Source organism: Porites lutea, chromosome 7, assembly GCF_958299795.1.
Source record: "Porites lutea chromosome 7, jaPorLute2.1, whole genome shotgun sequence".
Classification (NCBI taxonomy): Eukaryota; Metazoa; Cnidaria; class Anthozoa; order Scleractinia; family Poritidae; genus Porites; species Porites lutea.
In genome coordinates, this window is record NC_133207.1 from 34,506,963 (window position 1) to 34,520,481 (window position 13,519).

At 38.9% G+C, this 13,519-nt stretch overlaps 2 protein-coding genes across 2 annotated transcripts; both read right to left on the minus strand.

The window, feature by feature from the left end:
* Window positions 1-4,433: 4,433 nt before the first annotated feature.
* Window positions 4,434-10,029, minus strand: LOC140944172 (proteasome subunit alpha type-6-like). The gene is made up of 7 exons (XM_073393301.1): window positions 9,892-10,029; window positions 9,726-9,820; window positions 8,371-8,452; window positions 6,582-6,737; window positions 5,845-6,023; window positions 5,203-5,297; window positions 4,434-4,674 (listed from the first exon to the last, which is right to left on the minus strand). Exons 1-7 carry the CDS (start codon window positions 9,965-9,967, stop codon window positions 4,617-4,619), a joined length of 741 nt encoding a protein of 246 aa, XP_073249402.1. The 5' UTR covers window positions 9,968-10,029; the 3' UTR covers window positions 4,434-4,616.
* Window positions 10,030-11,095: 1,066 nt separating this feature from the next.
* Window positions 11,096-12,926, minus strand: LOC140943464 (uncharacterized). The gene has a single exon (XM_073392557.1). It carries the CDS (start codon window positions 12,870-12,872, stop codon window positions 11,163-11,165), a length of 1,710 nt encoding a protein of 569 aa, XP_073248658.1. The 5' UTR covers window positions 12,873-12,926; the 3' UTR covers window positions 11,096-11,162.
* Window positions 12,927-13,519: the final 593 nt, after the last annotated feature.

Sequence of the window (13,519 nt, forward strand, 5' to 3'; positions counted from 1 at the left end):
TCTACTAGGCCTGGTTCCTAGAAAGATGGTTACATTTAACGCAAGATTAAGCCAAAAGTTACGCAAGGTTTTCTTGACTAACTGAACATACAACTCGAGCTTACAACACACACTTGAGCTTTTACTCCGAGATATAGGTATGATAACACGGCAAAATGTTACTCTAAGCAATGCATAGAAAGGTAAATACAACAAGTGGAAAAAAAAAACATTAATCCTGGATAAGCGCTAATCGGTCTTTCAGAACCTGGCCCTGTTGGCTAAGATTACGGAGTTTAGTTCAAACTCTTACAAAACGCCAACAGATGACAACTACGGAATGCATACTAAGGCCGGACACCGTTTTTTTCCGTTGTTAACTTCCCTTTTTTTCATTCATTTATAATGGATCCATATTCGTCTTTCAACACTGTGCAAACTCCTTTGACTTGGCATCATCGCGAGTTCCCGCTCTACCTAGTGTTGGATGACGGAGAAGGTCTCCAATAGCCTCCCACGCAGCCACGCACCTTGACAAAATCCGGCCAAAGAACGTCTGCATGAGTTAGGGTTAGCTAGGTCTCCGAGTGCCTCCCATCCGTAGTCAGTTTCCCCGCTAGAGTCGCTCAAAGTCCTTCAAGGAATAGGAAGCTGTTGTTTTTGTTTCTTATTTTCATGAGGCCTAATTCTCCAGGTTCACCAGCTTACCGGTCATGCCTTGAGGCGTTGTCCTTCTAAGAATAAGAAGGTTTTTTGTCTTTTAATTCTCTTCATCCCTTTTCATGCCACTTATTCTACAACAACAACACTTTATTTAACCCCATAATATGCAAGAAATAAAAATTTATAATAATAGTACAGACGATGATAGGGGCGCTGGCTGCCCGAAATAACCTAAGAGTTAAAAATGCCAGGCAGCCAGTTAAAAGAAAAGATATTTAAATGTTTAGGTCAGGGACACAAGAACAAAGAAAACAGAGAAACACACACAAATAGTTAAGTAAACTACCAGTATATAGAGAGACTAAAAATTCATACATTGCAAAACAGTATTATTTCCATTTTAAAGTTACCCAGACAACGTACAAATGTCTAGTAATCTTTGATAAAGTGCTGTTTCATTTTCTTTTTAAACAAAGACAATGAAGATAATTTGATATCTTCGTCAATGGAATTCCATACTGATGGACCTTGAAATCTGATATTGAATATACCATATTTCTTCTAAAAGAAACACTAATAATAAACTAAGCACATCCCGGAAGTAACTTGAAAGGCGTAGCCTGAAACAAACTTCATACTGATGTGGTTATCTACCGGCGGCAAACTAAAATATTAAGGCCGCCTATGGTTGCATGCGGCCGCAGAGGGAAGCTGATGAACCGTCGCTAGCAAGTCCTCATAGAGGCCACGAATTTTCCCCCGGAACTTATGACCCAAAACCTTCTGTTTGAGAAGTAGTTTTGGTCTTGTTTTTTGAAGTAGGTTTTTCTTCCATCTCGTCCGTAGCACACGTAAAAGTGTTCCATAAACTGTTCAGGTCCAACAGGAGAATGAAGTGCTCCAGTAAACACATCGACACCTTGAAAATGCGCCTGCGAAACATAGTGTTCACGATATGGAGCAAATAGAGGTGCATCCCAGGTCAAGGTGACACTACACAACACCAATACAGCTAATAAACAGGGTAAATAACCCCATCCCCACGGCTCCATCAACGTCCCGCCTCCAGTCGGGCAAAACTGCAAGAGAAATTTGATAAACATTTTCGCCTCTAGATAATGCAGTACTTTAGCTAAAACTTTACGGAATGTTAATCGAAGTAAGGAGCCCAAGTTTCAAGAACGAGCAAGCCCGGCCCATTCGCCCGGCCCATACGCCGAAAGACTACTCAAAACGTCGGCGCTTCCGAATCTTTTTTAACTGTGGTTATTTAGTATACCCTGAATTCAGTAGATCAAGTTTGTATTTCACTCTCCCATGGCCAACGACTGCAAAGTAATCTGAAGTAACCGCTTTACACTATACCACAGTGTAAGACGTTTCTTTCGGGAGTTTGCGACTCGAGGAGACGGCTGAAATTCGGGCTATGTAAATCCCATTGAAATTTAATAGCTGACGCTGCCCAGAGTAAGTATTTCTATGCGAAAGTGACCGTCTATTCTGTCGACACCATATCATATATAACTTTCTTTAACAAAGCGAGTGGATATATATGTTTGTAGGTTCTGCGGGCTTTGCAAGTTTGTATGTTTAAGAAAAAAAAATTCTAACTTTTTTTACATTCTCAAAAAAGTTTCAGTCGTCAAATTAATTAATCCTAATTTTAATTAACGTACTCTGGATAATGTGGCTACTGGTATAAGAACGCATTACCTTATTTCCTCGACTTTGGGTATAAATTTAGGGGAAGTATGTTTCATTCTCGGAAATGTGCCGAGATTATCCTACACCGCGGCCATCGGACCGACGCTCGCCTATTCGTTAGTGAGCAGAGTGTGGGTCTGATTGACTCAACCTTCCCAACTCAACGATTGTGAAAGGGTGAAATCAAGAGGCTTTCAACGCCGCTATATTTATTTTGTTAATTTGTCATATTGTCTCAACGTTAGGTGTCAAAAAACGTAAATGTACGGGAAGATGTCATTTGATGCAGTTACTCAGTAGTCAAGTTACAAGCTTGATGCAGAACGCAGTCAAAGTCAATTGCACGAGGACTGATTTTCAACAAACTTTGTTCTTATTTTTGCAAGATTTTTATAAAAAAAACTCAAGATAACTTGATGCTGAAATATGAATTAATTTTTCGTTATTCTAAATTGATGCAGATATTCAAGCCCTGTATAAAGGATACTGTCTTAGTTGCTCTATTGATAATGCTAACAAAAATGTAGAAAATTACTTCAGCATAACGTGAAAAACAGAATTGACAGCCGACAATAAAAAATATAATCTTCAAAGTTTTTTCCATCAAAACACCTGGCGTTTAAAGATGTAGTGAAAATAATATAGAAAATTTATCGGAAATAAGAAGCAGTTCAGTGATACAAGACAAGCAAGGTTTGTACTCACAGTTAATCTGAATACTGCCTTCTCGCTTACAGAATCAAAAGCCGAAATGACCGCAATATTCTGTGCAAACCAGATAACAGAAACCACTCAAGTAGAAACAACAACACAAAGTATATATAATCCGAGTGAAGCTCAATTGTCAGATCGGAAAAAACCCTACCTCCGCTCCTCGCAACGTTTTTTATCCCCTAATACTATAACCTAACACATAGTTATCACCACTTATGCGAAACAAGAGAGAGCTTGGTTTGGTTTAAGGAATCCCTAGGCTCATGATACTGCTCGGCAAACTCGAGCGACAAGTTAGATGTTTACAACCTGTCGAACAATAATTGGTTGAGTCGCGCGTGTGAGGCCGCCAGTAGCGACGCGTATCACGGGTCTGAGTAAAGCACCTGCTAACTCTGTCAAACATGTAAACACAGATGCGGCCGGCAAACTTCAGCCCTGTCAATGACTCACTATAAGCAGTCTAAATAAGTAAATTTCACCCTAGTGTAAGCAAATTTATGGAGGATTTATAGATGTTCCCAGCATGAGAACATTTTTGTAGAAGTGAAAGCGGAAAACTGTTCATCCTTGTTTTCTGTTGAACAGTTTAGTACGGGTCTATTGTAAGGCTGATCACTGTGGAGATAAGACTTATAAACTGTGCGACATAAGTTGTATGATAACGTTTTGATCTATTTCGCGGATTCATGGCTGAAGGTTTTAGAAAAGAAATATTTTTCCTGTTATTTCGACTCAGCCAGCAAGGAAAAAAATTCAGTTCACGTCTCTCAGGGCGGAAACAACGCAACTGTCAAAAAAAAAAAGTAAAGAAGGAAGCCATGCCGGCCACTTGCAGGTATCTAGTCAGTGTACTTTGAAGTTCGTTTCGAGTATTTTCAAATCAAGAGAGAAGTTCAACTCACCTCGAAGAGAAAACATGGCGAAACCACTAAGCCACTGCTGGTATACTATGGATCATTAATATTATTTTCCTCAGGGATAGTAGAACGAGCGAAATACTCTGCCAGCGCGCGTCAAAATTACCACTAATGAGAATAGTCTAACATACGGCGGGGGTATTAACCCACTTGATCCAACTAGCATTCTCTTGACTTTTTCAAAAACCAGAATGGCAATGGGGTCGGTTAAACTGCATTTTACAATTTCTTTGGGTGGAAAATGTACCCAGTCTGCTGTGCATGTTAAACATGTGACAAATCAAGAAAACCACCATTTTATTTATTGTTGGTTTATCTTTTGGAAAAAAAAAAAACGAGTTCATTGGACGTTAGTACAATGCGGGCTAACCTTCTTCCGGGTTTCATTTCGCATTTTCAGAAATACTCCTTTTTGCCGTAAAGATTACAGAAAAGAATAAACCATCATAAACATACATCTAAATTTATTTTAATAGCTGATGAAGGTGAAATGAAAGTATAAAACAGCAATTGTTGAAGTCAAGTACCCGCATTTGCTAGAACAGTAGTGTTTTCCGGTGTACGGGACTTGCTTGTTGCAATAATATACAAAAGAAACTGGTCTTCTTTCACTCTGTTTGTAAATTAGCTGTCACCTCAGTCACGTTCAGCAATGGCTACTAAATGTCCATCAATTTCAGCCTCAGTAAGTTTCCTAAAATGAATATATACAAGTTACAATTCTATACAATATACAGTTAGAAACGAGTTTTTACCTCAGCAGGGCATTTTAAAACCTATGAGAGACGTTTAAGATTCACGAAACATTGTCCATCAGAATTAGATTCAGGAAAGCTGAGCTGTAGCCAGCTAAAGAATGGCGGCCGGCATCCTCCCCCCCTTCCCCCCAATCGGCGAATCAGGGTCATCCCAAGGGAGACTTAAGCCTGGTTTCCATCTAACAACTACGATCGTTCAGATAACTAGATTTTTTCTGCGATCGTACACTTAAAATGTAAACCAGCCCTAAAATTTAAGAACTCCACTTAATTATGCGCGTACATTGGAACCAAAGCTTGTGGCTAACATTAGACGAGGGTTTCGCGCTTATTTTATAAAAGTAAAAACTGTTTTGTTTGACGAGTTTTGAGGATAAATACTCTGAAACATCCTTGGGAAACGACAGCGACGGAAACGTCAATAGCTGCAATTACCTATTAAAAAAAATGAGAAAGGGAATCACCTAAAACGTGGATTATCAGTAGTAACAATACCAACTTCTAACTCGGATGGTTTAAAATCTGCAGATAATACTGAAGACAAACAACTGATGGCAGTCTGCAAAGACAAAAAGCAACCAAACAAAATAATCAAAAACTTCTTCTCTTATACTCTGACTCGGCTTTTTTCTAATCACATATTCGGAGACTCTGAAGCAGTAAAAAAGGATGAATATTCACGGGCGAACTACTACTACTATGGCCCGGCCGAGCAAGAGCACGTCTCGATTCAGTACGCTTCATCCAGGTCTCCCTATCCAAAATAGGGTGAAGACACAGATTAAGAGAAGAACATGGGAACCCCTGGGCATCTAGTTTGACCAACCAGTTCCAAAAGCATTTGAATTGATTCCCTGGCTCTGATTGGATACAGAACATTTTCAAATACATTTGGAGCAAGTCCGTAAAAAGAAAATGGTGGAGGGGGGGGGGGGGTGGGGAAAAATACAAAACATAACGTCAGAGTGATGAAAGGTAATTCTAGCACGACCTCAGTGCATTGCAACAAGTAGCATGGCATACATTTCAGAGAGCTTTTCAGTCATGTCAAATGAATATCTGTGTTTTATTAGGAAATAGCATGTGTCTTTAGTACACTGACATACCTCGATTGTTTCACTTTGTGTCCAAGCATGTTTTTTCTTCACTTTCTTTTCAAGAAAGCTATTTGCTTCTGTTTGTTTGACTCCAACACTGCAGCCCTTGAATCCACAGTAATAACCAGCAGGATCTGTTTTGTACAGTTGAGGTCCCTTTTCATCATCAATTCCAATAAGAATCATACCTGCAAGATAGGATACAATAAAAAAAGGTCAATGTTTTGCTCATGCTAACCGATTTTGGACATACAGAATAGTAATCACACACACATTTCCTCTGTAATTCAAGGCAATGACACAACTCAAGACCAAGTGGGTTTTGCATGAGTTAGGAAATTCTACCAAACCATGACTAGGGCCAGGTTGTGCTTAACATCCGTGTTCAGTGTCAGAAGCAGAATGGTCATGTGATCATCCCTCTCACAACCATTCAATAAAATCAGTAAGACTGATAAACTTACTGCAATAACGTCAAGGTATTTTTAGCACATAAGTTCTTGCCTTGAGCTGAACTTTTCAATTTTATCATTAAAATGAGATTCTGTTTTTTTGTGTGTGTGTGGTGTGACCATATATGCCTGGCCCCAATTGGAAAATAGAATCCACTCAAAAATCAATCTCTATCCAGTGGATAACACAATTTGACTTCCCTGATACTTATCCACTGGATAGTGTCATCCACCTTTTGAACAACTGGGGCCCTGCCGGTTGAAGCAAAGGTGAACAAGATCACAGAAACTTACTGCATCCTAGAGGTCGCATCTCTGCATTTTGAGTGTAGACTTGTGAAATGTCAGCAATTCTTTTACAGAGCATGTCCACTGGAATTTCATAACCATATTTATATTTCCAGTTGGCTGCTTCATATCTAGCCCTCTGGACTTGGGAACGTGAATCAGCTGAAATACAAAACAAAAAAGCCGGTAAGCTATTTTTCACCATCAATGGCATATTGATGAAGGTGACTACTATGAAGGTGACCCCTGACTACTTAAAAAAATAAATAGAGGAAAAACAGAACCAAAAGCAATCCCTAGCTGCTTGATTTCCTGCCAACTTGTTGTATTTACCCAGCAACTTGAAATGTACATCAGGGGTTTCAGTAAAACATGGGTACTGGCACTGGTCAGTGTACTTGGAGCACCAACCCTCTTCAAGTGAAATGGAAAAGCCAACTCTCAAACCAAAAATTTCCAACTTTCTCTGCCTACTCAACCTGAGGAACCCTTCTACTTTTAAAAAATAGTGAAAACCCTTCAATTATACATGTATAGTGAACAAATGTTGCAGAAACTGTGTTCATTTCACAACCAAGACTGGGAAAAGTGTCATGAAAGATGTTATTTGTCACAGTAGTAGAATGGTAGGCTCATTTATCCTTTGTCTCACAACAGTCATTTATTTTCAGTATTGATCATGATGCTTTGACTGCAAATCTTCATCAGACAATGGTGTCAATTTAATGGGGGGGACTAGTCACTGGGGACACAATGGCTGCTTTTGATAATGTAACATGAAATTTGCTCATGGTTTGCAGGTTTTGATCTACAGCATTGTTGGAATTGTTAGAGGAAGAAAATGTGTTACTTAGTAACATAAATGTTTGGTTTGTATCACGTAACATTTAAACTATAAATCATCATTTGGCAAGTTTCTTATTCCAAATATAACTTTAACAAAGAAAGTGCAACTTTTAAAGTAATGGTTGCACTGGAGAGTCCTTTTAGTGTCTTCTGTCTGTTTAAATGTCAACCATAATGAAAAAAGGTCACTAATAATGGTAATCTACAATGGTCAATCTGAATGGATAGTGTTTATTCTAGTTTAATTGACCATTTACAGGAAACTTCAATAACATTGTGTTTAAAGAAAGCAATCAGATACCAGTAATACTTAAACAATTTCATTGTAATACCATGGTTAACACGGTACATAAATGTTGGTCTGTATGGTCACGACGGTACACTGTCCAGAATTGTCTAGGGATCATTTGAACAATCTACACTTGCTATAGACCTTTGCATTTAAACCTAATAAGTCTTAAGATTTAAATGCCAAACTAGCTACCAGATTAGAGTCAAGCCAGGTCAAGCATATCCCCCAAGATTTTATTCATGTATTTATTATTAGTAGTTGTAGATTTTAGATTCATCTCTGCATTCCTCCATGCATAATGAGCCATGATTTTACACGTGAGGCAGTTATACAATTTCTACCAGCTCAGTTTCCCTGAATTTGATGTAAATGTTTTAGAAGCAACTTTATCCACTCAAAGATTTTCAATCTGACCAAATACTAAGAAGTTCTCGCAAAATATTCACTGTGTGTTATGCATGCAGGAATGCTGCTTTGAATTTGACACTAGTTATGGGAACAACTAATGGATTAATTTTTCAAATAATCAATTCATTAATAGAATCTTGGGGAGGTATGCTTGACCTGTCTTGACTCACAAAGTTACATAAACCACTACATGCAGCAAAAATTAAAATTAACAGTATTGTCACATAAAAAGGTAAAAAACCATCTTACCTATCAGTCCAGTCATAACACATCCTATTCTTTCAGACAATTCAAACAGGTGTGTCATAGTGTCAGAATCTAGCAGTTTATCCTGCAAAACATCATCAGACAATATACTGCTGAGTGAGTTTTGGACCATCACTTCTTAAACTAATAGCTTTAATTTAAACATGCCATTTATCTGCTCAACATACTTTACTAGCCAGCATTAAAAGCAAGTCTTGACACTGTTTTTCTTGAAAAGGTCTTCGCTGGCTGTAGCTTAACATTCAGTGTTGAGTAGAACACAAGTCTAGATTAAACATGAGTATAGCTTTTGAAATTAAGGTCAGTAATACTATATCCAGAATTGTCACTATTTATTTGCAGTCACAGTCATTATTCCTGCATTTGTATATATTTCAAGTTATCCTTTTTAACTTATATTTCTTTTGAATTTTTCAACCCTTTTTTTTACGAGGGCATTATAGAGAGTTATAATCTCTGTGCTCTTCATGGGTAGATAAACTATGAGGCAGGTACAAAACTCAGACTTGGATCACTTCATCTACATACTTACCACACAACAGTTCCCATTGTTTTCCCTGTAAGTAAAGGAGTTGATCTGGTCCGAGTTTTGTACCTGCCCCAAACTACGTCTATACCTATGTCTGTCATATTGTATCAAGACCGTCTCCAAGTCTACTTACTAGTTACTGGTGCTGACAATTAAGTAAGGAGACATCAGAAAAGAAAGGATGATTTGACCAATGACTATCTTCAGTGTAAGAACAAGAGATTAAAGTAGTACTGATCATACTCAAACTATCACTTAAACTCAATCTACAGTCTAAGACAAAATTGTTGGGACACTTTGCTGTCTTCTTGCCAACACAATGTTAGTGTGTAAGATTTGGTGCATTAACTGTGGTAAACAACATTGGGAGGATGAGGAGACAGGCCAGAAGTAAAAAAAAAGCATTGAGTGGAAGTGTCCCAACTATTTTTGTCTGAGACTGAAGTACTCACAGGCTAGTCTGAAATCTGAACAGACCAAACGTTTATTATGGTTGTTATACAAACCAAGTAAGGAGTTATGTTTCTTTGTGGAAAAAAATTTGCAAGTTTTTCTTTGTGTCTATATATTACTGTGATGGATAGCTTCATATGTGGCACATGTTCCAAACTTATAGTAATTGAAGGGATATTTTAAGATTCAAGGTTCCATTTCTGTAACCACAAAAAAATTGTACACATCCGGGGTATACATACATAAGACAGAACTACTTAAGCGAGCGTAGTTCAGGGTTTTAAAACTAAAACAGTTTAACATTTAATGGAGGTACGGATAAATTTACAGTAAATCCAAGGAAATTAAAACTCACTGGAACTTTCTTTTGAGTTACAACCACTGCTGAGTCAGCCCCACGAAGACCAATTGACGTTAGACCGCCTTGGTTTATCGCTTTAAATGCATATTCTGAAGAACAAAATTAACAAAAACTTATCACTCAGCACAATAAGTAATCAACGGTTTAACAGTCAACTAACCAACTTGGTACAATCGTCCTTCGGGAGAAAAAATAGTGATGTGTCGATCAAATCCAGCGCTTGTACCACGCGACATCTTGAATTTAGCGAATAAATAATTCCGAGAAAGACCTGGGTCGAATGACTCGGCGAAATGTATTCTGGGTCTGGGTGGGATGGGTGGGCAGAAGGTGGGCGGTGGATGGGCAGCAATATTGGGTAAAAAATTCTTGAAACAAAGGTGGGAATTTCATATAACCCACGATGCGTCGCGGCTAATTTCTGTCTTCTCTCCGCGGCGGAAAGAGCGTTCGAAGGTTTCGAGGGAGATTTTCGACGACCTAAATTTCAAGATGCAGCCCATCCAAGGTAAGTTTCAATGAACCCTGTTCTAACAGGGATTAAATTCTTTGGTATCTGATTGATAATGTGAAATGTTTCCATGGTCATTTCACGCATTATTGCTCTCGTTTACGACCCTGTTAAGTCATGCTGTTTTAACGCGCCAGTGAATATTTACTGAGATGACTTTCAGTTATCGAAAACTGTCTTGATTCTAGCAAGGTTTTGCTCTAACAAATTATTTATATCGGCGGACAAGGGGTTCTTGATGTACTAGTTCCACGCTCTAACCTAATTCGACCTCGCGACTTTTATGGGTTTGATCGTTTTGAAATATCGCATTTTCTGCCCTTTCTCCGCTAGGATGCAAATGAAGGTTTCAATTCCTTTATGCTAAGTCCTGCGATGATGGGAAATTTTTTCTTGAGTTCGCTCTTTTTTCTTTGATCAAAAAATCAAATATTAGCTCTTGAGAGTATGATGAATGTTTAAATTCAATGGTTTATAGTATAAAAGCTTTTTTGTTTAATTATTTTAGGTAAAATTGGTTTCTCATGGTGGCTTCTGGTCGCAACCGCGGAACTTGAAATATACAGGCCTTTACCTAAAACCAAGATGGCCCATACAAACGCCAAAACTTGTATAAAGTTAAGGTACTGATTCTGCTTCTTTTAACTCATATGGCTTTGTTTGGTCTTGCGTACCGTCTGACTCCCTGTAACTGAATTTATGAATCATATTTCCCTGCTAAAAGGAGAAGGAAGGGTTCCTTTTTCTCCGCTGGGGAGGTAACAGACATGCTGAGATTTTCATATTAAAACTCTAAATTCCGTGTTTCCTATAGGTAATAAATATGTCATAACGAACACTCGCAGCCAAAATCACCGATAAAAACAATTTATTTGCTATTGTAAGATGTCATACAACGAGTCAACTACACCGTGTAGTGTCTAGGATAAGTCAGTCTGAGTTGATTGCGCCGGGCAGTAGATATCTTGTTCTGCTTGTGACATGGACTGTGCGCGCTGCTTGGATGAATGCTGCATACGTGTATTTCTCGTACCATCTTCACGCGATCGCTGAACTTGCCTCGAGAAGTCGTGACGGCGAGTGAAGTCGATGGATCGAGTCATATACTCTCTCGCTTGATCTTCAGTGGTGTTGGTGTACTCGAACGTTTGCTGAGCTTTGGTAGAGGACTTCAACAGATGCTTAAGTTGCACCTCAAGAATATTGCATTCAAGCATCTTTTCACGATATAAGTGTTCCGCCATGTTGAGTTGTGTGCGAAAATGCTGCAGTTGTCTCTGGAACTTTTGATTGGTGACCGCTAACTGAGCACCAGCCATGGACATTTGGCGCCGCAGCCCACCATTCTCACGTAAAACGCGGTTTCGATGTTTCCTGACCTGAGTAAACTGCTTCTGAAGTGCTTCGTACTCAACCTCAAGGTCTCTGTACTTTTGTTCCCAGTCTTCATCTGCCTCCACCCTATTTGCCCATGAATCAGCAGCTTCTTGATTGTCTTCGTCCCTTATTGTCTTTTTAGTTTTCGAGACTTGTAGCTCTTCTTGAAGTGAAACAACCTCACGGCGCGTTGCCTCTAAGCTTTCCTGTAGCTCTTCTACGCGACAAAATAGTTCTTTCTTTTCCTCTTCTAGAGATCGAAGACTTTTCTCAACTGCATCCTTTTCAGATAACAAAAGTTTATTCTCTGATGTAGATTTTTCTAACTGACTCCTTGTCTCTTCCAAATCTGACTTGTTGTCCTGGTAGAGTTTCTCTCTTTTTTGCTTCTCCTCGTTAAGTTTTTTTCGCAATGTTGAAATTTCCTCTTCTGCAGTATTCAGCCGGTCCATGACTGTTTCGTTACTTTCTTGAATTTCTGTGTTTTCTCGTGTAACTTTAACAAGCTGCCTTTTAATATCGTTGACGCAGCTGTCAGCCTCATTACTCAGGCTTTCGTTCATTTTTTGCTCAAGATCAAGTTTTTGCTTAAGTTGTGCTATTTCAGCATCGGCTTGTTCTTTCTGAAACAACAGATTTTTCTTTAATTCCGTCAACTCTTTATTCAATTGTGATACCATTTCTTCACGCTGTTCTTCAATCCGAAAAGCTTTTTCTTGTTCTCTTAGGAGACGCTGATGTATGACGTTGGTTTCTTCCTCATCTTGTGACCTCAAGCGTTGAAGATTTTCTAACTCCTCTTTAAGAGATTCCTTCTCAGCTGTAAGTTTAGTAACAGTATCTTCAGCCGTCACAAGCGCCTCATTTTTCTCCTGGTTTAGCTTCTGTAAGGCAGAAGAAGACTCTTTGCTTTGTCTCAACTCAGTCTTTAACTCATCTTCCATTTCTTTAACAATCCGAAGACGATCTTCAACCTTAAGACGCTGCTCTTTTTCTACTTTTATAGCTGTAGTAAGCTGATCCACATTGCTGCTGGCGGTCTTAAGAGAGAGTTTCAGCTTGGTCACTTCCCTTTCAGCCTCTTTCAGAAGATCGTTCAAATTGTTTCTCTCAGACTCAAGATCACGCAGACTTGTCTCACTCAGCTTTTTGACAAACATCATGCATTCCTGCAGCGCCCCGTCCTGAACTTCATAAACTTCAAGCACTTCGTGTTCAACAATTGACATATCCTTTTTCCCTTCGTCAGCCATATTTTCTTTCACTGTTATCGCATTCCAGCACGTTTTATAAAAACAGTTACACGTCACAGAGCTTTCATGAGTTATTTCGAGTGAGGTCGCGCACACGTAGCAATTAGAAATACATTATATACAAGTTTTTTTTATATACATTATAGATCAATTAGAGCAAACTTTGTAAAATTGCACACTCCATTGGGATAAATCTAAAGTCATTCAGTTGATTCTTGTACATTTTTCTTTTCTGTGATTGGCCAGATAAACAGCTTTGGCTATGTCGGTTTTGGTGTTTATGACAGTCTCTTCCCCAGATCCCTCTAGCCACGTTAACAAAAAAGTGACGGATTCTGGGGGTGCGCGCCCTAGGTGCGGATGTTTTCACGACGATCAAAATAAAATCGCTTCGAATAAAGAGGTTAATCTAAAACTGAGACATTGTGCCGGTTTGTCGGCGGGGGACTGAAACACCATTAGTCAAAAAACTGGACAATTTCCCTCTTACTAAGCGCTACCTATCGAAACGCCTGCTTTTGAATCTCTCCAGGGAGGCAAATTTACTACACTTAACTGAGTTGATAAAGCTACATTTACTTTTGCGAAATCTACTGATTAAATTCGCAGGCAACCCAGTTTTTGAGCTAATGGAAATCTTTTACGTT